Below are 10,186 nucleotides of genomic sequence, written 5' to 3'. Positions count from 1 at the left end.
GTACTGAGCTAGAGCCACAGGCGGCGGCTCACAGCGCTGAGGTCACACACTGCGCCGTGCCCTGCCCATGTTTCTCCCTCAGTAGGATGACAGTAACATCAGATGTTACCCATGACGCAGCTAACTATTCTAACCTTCATTATCAAGTTGCTACTGCAAGTGCGCCACATGCGAGTGGAGCGGGTTTCTCAGTCGTGTAAGTCCACGCTCCTTTAACCACAGAGTACAGAGTGGTCCCAGTTGGGGTCCCATGTGACGTAGATGTACTTGTATGTACAACGGAGAGTTACTCAGGGTTGGGCAGATGTCAGGACAGGGCTAACCTCGTCCCTGGGCTGTTGCACACAGCACATAAAAGCCTGGAATAACAACCACTCAAAACTGGCCTTCACTGAGTAATGTATTTGTCATTATTTGATATTAGTGAATCACACGACTGCGAGGTTTGGTTCCAGATCAGAAACGTGTGATGGGAGGGTGGGAGAGGATTGATGGAAGGTAAAGCCAATAGCTATGCACAGAACTCGAGTTGAGGGGGGTGAGGGGGGATGGCATCCTTCCCTGTAATAAAAACTGTCAAAATCATCCCCCTTCTAAAACTGCCATCTGCCCTTTCCATCCCCTTTATGTCATTTCATCAATGAACATGGTGTTACTGCTATTTCAACATTTAGTTTTGCGCATATTGAGTAAAATACTGTGGGCGAGGGGGGGGGGGGGCACGCACACATGCAATGACATTCTTACCAAGTCACTGACACTGAAGTCACTGACGCTGAGGGGATTCTAAAATTATCCCCATATGATAAAATCCACCGTCCCCCCTGACTTCCTTTTACAACTTGAGTACTGGCTACGCATCAGGAGTTTTAAAACATTTTGTATTGAGTAAACGAATGCCAAGGTTGACGCATTGGTCCACCAAAACATCCAAGCATATTGGATGAAAGTGTCTGGGAACAAGATTAGGGATGGGCACAAGAACAGAGAACAGACCTCCTGGTCTGTACATTCTGAAGCAACGTGTAGAAATGTGTTATACTAGTGTGAATGTCTCTATTCATCCTGAACATTTTAATGTCAGAGCTCAACCAGTTTTTAGAAAAGGTTTTAAAGGCTGTGAAATCAAGATAGTTCTGTGTAAAAGAACCCATGAAGACACAAATGTGAAATTCATCAGAGCATCAAATTGGGTGACAAATGAAATCTCAGAGTGTATATTTTGGGGAAATTAAGTGAGAAATTACTTTCTTAACCATCTTCCATCAAAAGAATACGGCTTTGACTTCTTATCCAACGTATGGAAAAGCGTCATCAAAACATCTATCAGAAAAGGTCTTAGGAGAAGATCAAACCTCAGTATAATCAACTAATATCAACACTTATATTTCATGTAAGAAAACTTTCCCAGTCTTTGGGTCATTCTGTTACCAAAAAACCCACATACTGTACAAATGTCTCAGGAAGAGTGAGGACAATACAAATGAACAAAAGTAAGAAGTATATGTAGATCTACCAAATAATTGTAGGGTTTTTACTGATATCAATTTAGTTTAGGAATTAAAAGTGATAAAAAAGGTATATTCTGTTAACAAATCTGTAACAGAAGTACTGAAAGTGAATTGGCTACATTCACTTATTGTACAGGTTGTACAGAACCTACATTTAAGCGTTATGGAACGAGAAGCCGTGGTATATCGTGGATATCGGCACAGCTAGCGTGGTGGTTAGGTACGACGCAAAGCAGAGTGCTGTTACCCCCCTAGCTGTGCCGATATCCACGTTATACCACGGCTTCGAGTTCCATAAAGCTTTTATACAACGGTTACCACATTTATCTATCAATTATATTTCACAAAAGAAAGACAAGACACACTTTTAATTAATGTATTTTACTGGAACTATATTATTGTAAGTGTATTCACCCGCTGAACAGTTGTTTATCTGCTGCTAAGCAACGGTAAGAATGTAACTTCGATAACGGTAATACTGTATATACAAACGCGGGGTAATATGAAAAGATGTGTCAACATTCCATTTAGCCGTGCATATGTCATGGATATCGGCACGGCTGGAACGCAAACTGACCAATAGAGACAATGGACCTGATCTATCCGTTGTATAAAATCTGGATTATTCAGTTGTCCCTGTCCCTTAAGTGAATATCGGAGGGGGGGGGGAGGGGTGGTGTGGAATTGTGGTGTGGAATTGCCATAAATCTTGCTATGAAAATATATTGCTATAATAATAATAACAATAATAATAATAATAATAATAACTTTATTTGTATAGCGCTTTTCCTGCAAACGTTGCAGCTCAAAGTGCTTTAATTGTGTGCTAGAAGTGCTAGAAGCCACTCCACCTGGCCAACACTGGGGACGCACCTTGATTCAATAGGAAATGTTCTCTCAGTACAGCAAAGGAAGCACAGGGTACACCTCAAGGACATGGTCTTGACTGTGCAATAGAATTCATAGGAAAAACAAGATTTATGGGATAGGATAATTAGATCCTGCAGGGAGATATGGCCCCGTTTGACAATGCAAAAATGCAGCATAGTGTCAAAGGAAATCGTATTACTCCCAATACATGGAATAGCATTCAGCACTAATTGAACCATGTCCATTAACAGATGGAGATATTTCAGGCTGGAAAGCTTTCTGGGCATCTGGCAAATCTGGTAAATAATGTCATATTTGGTATAGGCATCCGTGTAGCTCATCCACAAAACATCTGTTAGCTCAACTGGGTCAAATTGTGAATATTTCTTATTACAACCAAGCGTCTTAACAACTGCTCTTACACTTACACAGTCATGTCAACTACTATCAAGTACTATTCCCACCTTCCACCCATCCAATCAGTTATCTGGAGAGAGGGTAATTTGACTGGGGGTAATCTGAAGGTGATGAGTTGGACTAGGTGTGTAGAGTAACATTAGCGATCAACGTGAGATCTTAACACATTTCCATCTATATGTTAATGCAACCACAGGTGACAACCCAATCTACAATTGATATGTGTTTACTGGAGCACGAAATTGGGATGCATAAACAATAACAGGATCAGAACTCTCTCCGACACAGAGTCTCGCCTCAACTCGACAACCAACACCAAACAGTCACCATCTGAAGGCACGGGCAGGCAGGCAGTTGCCTTGACAGCCAAATTGGCCGGGCCCTTATTTCGTGACTACTGTATCACCCGTTGGTAAACTGAAGTCTCCCTGATCGATACAGCCGGCCTGGGAACAGAGCAGGCCGACCGGCCGTCGGAGAAGAAGACATCAATCACTGAGCGGCCCTGGAATGACGGGGGACAGAGGTTGAATAATCAAAGGTGCCGACTGGCGGAGCCGCCTCGGAGGGTAGAGCGTCCGCACTGAAGCCCTGCCAGGAGGCCTGTGTCTGGGCCAATCAGCTCCGAGAGGAAGCGCTGAGTCAGGAGGCCCGGCCAAGAGGAAACAACACATGGAGCTTATACTCCACACACTACACACACTACACACACTACACACACTACACACACTACACACACTACACACACTACACACACTACACACACTACACACACTACACACACTACACACACTACACACACTACACACACTACACACACTTCACACACTACACACACTTCACACACTACACACACTACACACACTACACACACTACACACACTACACACACTACACACACACACACTGCTCAGAACCCACACACCCCACTCAACACACACACGGTTCCTATCCCAACACATACTGACCCTAACATGAAACATATCAACCTCCTAATGCGTGACACACACTGCTCTGAACACAGAGCAGACCGAACTCATCACACACACACACACCCTGATGTCCCTGATATAAAACACATCAACCTAAAGCAAGAAACGCGCACACACACACACACACACACACACACACACACACACACACACACACACACACACACACACACACACAGCTCAAGACAGGCAAGAGACAGAGCAAATGCAACGTACTGTAAACCCCCCAGCACAAACGCAAACATGCAGCCTGCACACAAAGCAAAACACACACCCATGCCAACTGTCCTAAACTTAGACACACCCACTAAGGCAGGACGCAAACACACACCACCGTCCACAGACGGGACCAACATGTCACAAAAGCTCCTCACCAGAGAAGAAGCCAACACAATCCTGATCTCCCACAGACAAAAGAACAATATGATGTCTAGTCAAGGGAGAGACAGACAAAGACACAGGCTACCCAGGGGGTATTACAGAGATAGAACAAAGATATCTTCATTATACTCTTTCATACAACGACACAAGGAAAGTAGCTAATAAAAGACTCCAAAGAGTTGCTTATCTGCACAATCTCTCTGGTGTGATAATAAAGCTGGAGTGGAGTGAACTGATACGCTTGATGAGAAGGTCAACAAGGACACTGAGGAACTACTCGATGGACATCCGTTTTATGTTCCGACCTATCAATGGACAGCTGAGGGCTATTGAAATGTAAAGAGCAAAATGACATCTGATTGGTTTTTAGTGCATTCCGGTTTCTAGTGCATCTAGTAACTATGACAATCAGTGTCTGATAACCAGTGGCTGTAGCAGCATGATACATAAGATTAACACCTCAACATGTATTCAAACCATTCAACGTTATGTGCAATTCAAAATGCCACTTATAGTGGCATCACAACTTGGCGGACCCTACGTTCCTTAGCATTAACTATCCTCAGTTAAAATACAGTGGAAACTCTTGCCCATCTGTTTTAAATCTTCTCTAATTCTCTCTTACTGGCCCAATTTCTGCTGAAAGCCCCTTGAATACCCCGGGAGGGAACATATTTATCTCATTTGATGATATCTCCTGGATCCTAAACCCCCCCCCCCCTAAAAAGCTGCTATCAAATAGTTGGTCAGGTTTCAGTAGGACTCTGTATTTGTTTATTTTGATGAGTGTTTAGCCAAATTTTTTTCACAAATAGGAAAAGAGTCTGACAAACAGGACATCTAAGAGTGAAAACATTTGAATCAACTGCCACCACCAAGTAGATCACACCGAGGTAGACCTTCCAAAACGCTTAGACTGGACTGATCAAAATGTACAGAAAAAATAGTACAAAAGATCTGTCTTCATACTTCGTACACTTCATACTCACTCATCCCATGTAGGGACGAGAACAAAAAGGAAGTGAATAATTCTAGGAACTCAGAGCGGTCAACCTTGGAGACTGGAAGGGCTTGTCTTGAGTTCTTAATCTCTGGGGACATAAATTAGCAGCACCTATGGTTTCAGTTTCCAAGGAGAGCGACTTCCTAGTGGGGGCCGGAGATGTCTGTCGGAGTTTGTTGCTCAGTGCTGGAATGGCTGCACTTGTCACAAGGACTAAAGCCAGCCCCTCGCTCAGCACGGAGAGACAGAGAAGCCTCAAAGTCAAGGGTGGGTAGGAATGCCCTGAATAGGCAGTTACGTAAAACTCTCAGCACCCTGCTATGATGGGCCACAGAGAAAAGAGGCACTCAAGATCTGAAGTGTACCTGATAGATGTATTGTACAGCATCTCATTTAGGGGATTTCAAGGTCCAGTATTTATTTAAGATATTTTGAGTAGCTACATGCTTTAAATATAATATCTAATATTTTTTTTTAAACTGTTCCACGCAAACATTTAAATGTCCATAACACCCCAGTTGTCAAGTATACTAAGCTTCTATGTACACATCTTATGGTCTCTTCAGCAATATTTTTTGCTGAACCTTTGCAACAAACTATAATGTTACAGCATAGGACAAGAACTATGAATATCTTCCATTGATGGAAAAAAACAGTACACATACAATTTCCTATACAGTAAAATATCCCATCCCAAGTACAGGGTAATTGTCCCTTTATATACAACATGTGTTAATTGTCTATCTGTCTAAAACAGCTATCTAGGGCATATCAGTGTTTACCAACAACATCAAGATAACCCAGAACACAGTCTCTGTTACATTCGCCACTGAAATGAACCCAATCCACTCTGCACTGTGCTTATCACAGCTTACCCTCACGCATTTTAAAAAGCAAATTGAAAAAACAAAACCACCAAACCTCTCTCCCCACCAGAAGCCACGCTGCAGCACCAGGGCTAACCCCAGTGACCTGACCCAGATATTAACCCAAGCCTCCAGATGTGAACGCGCGATGGGATTACTCCACCACTGCATCCAGCTCCACATGCTTTTCTAATGAGGCATCCCAAAATGACCCTGGGGTCTAGCCTGTCTCCCTGTCTCCTCCCTGTCCTTAGGACCAGGTCACTCCACTGCAATCATGGTCATAAAACAACACACTTGCGCTGCACACCTGCACTGCAATTTTACACCTAAGATTATTATATAATATATATATATATATATATATACAGTACAGGCCAAAAGTTTGGACACACCTTCTCATTCAATGCGTTTCCTTTATTTTCATGACTATTTACATTGTAGATTCTCACTGAAGGCATCAAAACTATGAATGAACACATAGGAATTATGTATTTAACAATAAAGTGTGAAATAACTCTAAATATGTCTTATATTTTAGATTCCTCAAAGTAGCCACCCTTTGCTTTTTTGTTGTTAATAAAATAAAAAAATGTTGTTGTTAATCAAATATATTATACTAATATTAAATATATATATATATAATAACATATTATTATTAACACATATTATATTAAATATTATTATTATATATTTTATTAACAACATTTATTTTATTTTATTAACAACAAAAAAGCAAAGGGTGGCTACTTTGAGGAATCTAAAATATAAGACATATTTAGAGTTATTTCACACTTTATTGTTAAATACATCATTCCACATGTGTTCATTCATAGTTTTGATGCCTTCAGTGAGAATCTACAATGTACCAAATAGTCATGAAAATAAAGGAAACACATTGAATGAGAAGGTGTGTCCAAACGTTTGGCCTGTACTGTATATAAATGTAAATACAAACATATATTGTATGTTAAGTAAAGGTTATTAACCATGTCACAATGAATAATGTAGTTATAACATTAAAGTGATTACATGAATTACCAACGGCAAAAAATTAAAATAATAACCATGTTGTTCCCTGATCCAAACAGGTGCCCGAGGCTGGAACAACTGTCTCCAGGCTTTAACACAACAGGAATATAATAATGCATGTTCAACCTTTTCTCTGAAAAGTGCCAGAGGAGGATGGGGTGGGCAGTTTTTCAATATTGTAATATGAACCTTTTATGCTCATTTCTAAAGCCCAGCCACAACCTGAGCAGATCTCATGTGAGGTCATATTGAAGTTCAGACCAGACTTACCTGTAATAAGTTAAACAGCCCAATGCACTATGCAATGCAGCTGGCAGATCAGGCGTCTCATTCCAAAGCGCAACAAACTTGCAATGCACTGAATAAACACGGGCAGCTGGCTCTGACACAGGCCCGTTTCTACTTTCACTTGTTCCCAATGTCCACAAATATGCACCAGTCACGACCTGATCCTCGCCGAAGCATCCTGATATGAAAGAATTTAACTCTTTCTCTGCAACAATGCAGCTATTGTGGGGCGATTGCATTCCTGTAACAGCTCCAATGTTCAACTTGCATGGAGCGCTCCATGCAAGTTGCAAACTTCACCCTAAAGCAATAAATGCACTGCAGTCAATATTGAAATATCAAAAACTATGAGACAAAGCTAAGGCAAGTTTGATCGGCCTAAGCTAAGTAGCTCCAATTTGCAAGAGACCCAGAAGGGACAGAAAAGAAACAGAATTACAGCGCTCTTACTGTTACTGTACCATTTTGATCCAAGGTTTCGAGGCACAAAGGAGTCCCGATATAACTCCTTTTGCATCGGACTTCCGTTCGCCATGAAAAGGATCGTTGGATTTTCACATTTCTTCAGGTTTTCCTTCCCCTCGGTCTCTTTCCGCCGTGCTAGCATTCAGACAGACAGAAATGCAGAGGCTGCTTTTGCAGAAGGAATTGGTGATTGGAGCTCGGGGATCATATGGGCTTTTTTGTCAGACGTTTTAAAGGGACATGGTACTGTATTAAATGAGGTTTTCAAACCCCCGAGTACATTTTGCATTTGCTCAACTTTAATTCGTAGTAAGTTAACGATAGGGGATTTCAGACGGACAAAATCAGCGCAAAACAGAAGTCGCGTCTGCAGCTGTGCGCTCGTATGGTGCGCATCATGACGTAGAAGATGGACATGCATGACGTAGGAGATGGACATGCATGACGTAGGAGATGGACATGATGTCCACATGCACAGACCAGAGGAGACAGAGCATGATGTTCACATGGACAGACCAGAGGAGACAGACATGATGTTCACATGTCCAGACCAGAGGAGACAGATTGTTAGACTAGAATTCAAATTCTACAGTTGCTGATTCATATTGCGCCTCCTGGAAATCGCTCGCAGAGCTGCAGATTCGTTTTCTGTTACTCTGTTAACATTCGTGGATAATACATGAGGACAGTATGCGTCTGACCTTTTTCCAACAGTGAAAGTCCTACACCCATCACTGTCACTATGCTCCCTGTATCAAAACGATTCACAGGATTGTGAATGAACACAGATAGGCCACTGTGTTAGCCTCACCTCACCCACAGTGCAAACTTTGCTCATGCAAACTAATTTACATTTTTGGTATTTAGCAGACGCCTTTATCCAAAGTCACTTACAACAAATACATGGAGGTGAATCATCTATCCATTAGTCATCGCAAGATAAAGTCATCTATTCTCTGGCCAGAGGCCGTTGGCAGTCATAATGCTAGAAGAGGGAATTATTATTATTATAATATATATAATAATAAGAATATTAATAGTATTATTATTATTTACAGTAGAGTAGGCTAACTGTAAAGATTATATTATATTTATTACAGGGTAGAGGGGACAGTTAAGGTGTAGTCAGGAGGGACAGTTAAGGTGGAGTCAGGAGGAGGGACAGTTAAGGTGTAGTCAGGAGGAGGGACAGTTAAGGTGCAGTCAGGAGGAGGGACAGTTAAGGTGTAGTCAGGAGGAGGGACAGTTAAGGTGTAGTCAGGAGGAGGGACAGTTAAGGTGTAGTCAGGAGGAGGGACAGTTAAGGTGTAGTCAGGAGGAGGGACAGTTAAGGTGTAGTCAGGAGGAGGGACAGTTAAGGTGGAGTCAGGAGGAGGGACAGTTAAGGTGGAGTCAGGACGAGGGACAGTTAAGGTGTAGTCAGGAGGAGGGACAGTTAAGGTGTAGTCAGGAGGAGGGACAGTTAAGGTGTAGTCAGGAGGAGGGACAGTTAAGGTGTAGTCAGGAGGAGGGACAGTTAAGGTGGAGTCAGGAGGAGGGACAGTTAAGGTGTAGTCAGGAGGGACAGTTAAGGTGTAGTCAGGAGGAGGGACAGTTAAGGTGTAGTCAGGAGGGACAGTTAAGGTGTAGTCAGGAGGGACAGTTAAGGTGGAGTCAGGAGGAGGGACAGTTAAGGTGGAGTCAGGAGGAGGGACAGTTAAGGTGTAGTCAGGAGGAGGGACAGTTAAGGTGTAGTCAGGAGGAGGGACAGTTAAGGTGTAGTCAGGAGGAGGGACAGTTAAGGTGTAGTCAGGAGGAGGGACAGTTAAGGTGGAGTCAGGAGGAGGGACAGTTAAGGTGTAGTCAGGAGGAGGGACAGTTAAGGTGTAGTCAGGAGGAGGGACAGTTAAGGTGTAGTCAGGAGGAGGGACAGTTAAGGTGGAGTCAGGAGGAGGGACAGTTAAGGTGTAGTCAGGAGGAGGGACAGTTAAGGTGTAGTCAGGAGGAGGGACAGTTAAGGTGTAGTCAGGAGGGACAGTTAAGGTGTAGTCAGGAGGAGGGACAGTTAAGGTGTAGTCAGGAGGAGGGACAGTTAAGGTGTAGTCAGGAGGAGGGACAGTTAAGATGTAGTCAGGAGGGACAGTTAAGGTGGAGTCAGGAGGAGGGACAGTTAAGGTGTAGTCAGGAGGAGGGACAGTTAAAGTGTAGTCAGGAGGAGGGACAGTTAAGGTGGAGTCAGGAGGGACAGTTAAGGTGTAGTCAGGAGGAGGGACAGTTAAGGTGGAGTCAGGAGGGACAGTTAAGGTGGAGTCAGGAGGAGGGACAGTTAAGGTGTAGTCAGGAGGAGGGACAGTTAAGGTGTAGTCAGGAGGAGGGACAGTT

The 10,186-nt window shown here is 42.9% G+C and overlaps 1 protein-coding gene across 1 annotated transcript in view; it reads right to left on the bottom strand.

The window, feature by feature from the left end:
• Positions 1–7,956, bottom strand: part of zbtb47b (zinc finger and BTB domain containing 47b) — a gene marked incomplete at its 3' end in the record, with an annotated part of 20,565 nt that extends 12,609 nt beyond the window's left edge. Inside the window, exon 1 of the mRNA XM_080549359.1 lies at positions 7,822–7,956. Coding sequence (XP_080405485.1) covers positions 7,822–7,824 — 3 coding nt within the window. The 5' untranslated portion in view covers positions 7,825–7,956. The remainder of the gene's footprint in view (positions 1–7,821) is intronic.
• Positions 7,957–10,186: the final 2,230 nt, after the last annotated feature.

This window comes from Nansenia antarctica, assembly GCF_963989245.1.
Source record: "Nansenia antarctica genome assembly, chromosome: 19".
In the NCBI taxonomy this organism is placed as follows: domain Eukaryota; kingdom Metazoa; phylum Chordata; class Actinopteri; order Argentiniformes; family Microstomatidae; genus Nansenia; species Nansenia antarctica.
This window is presented reverse-complemented; position numbering and strand designations above follow the sequence as displayed.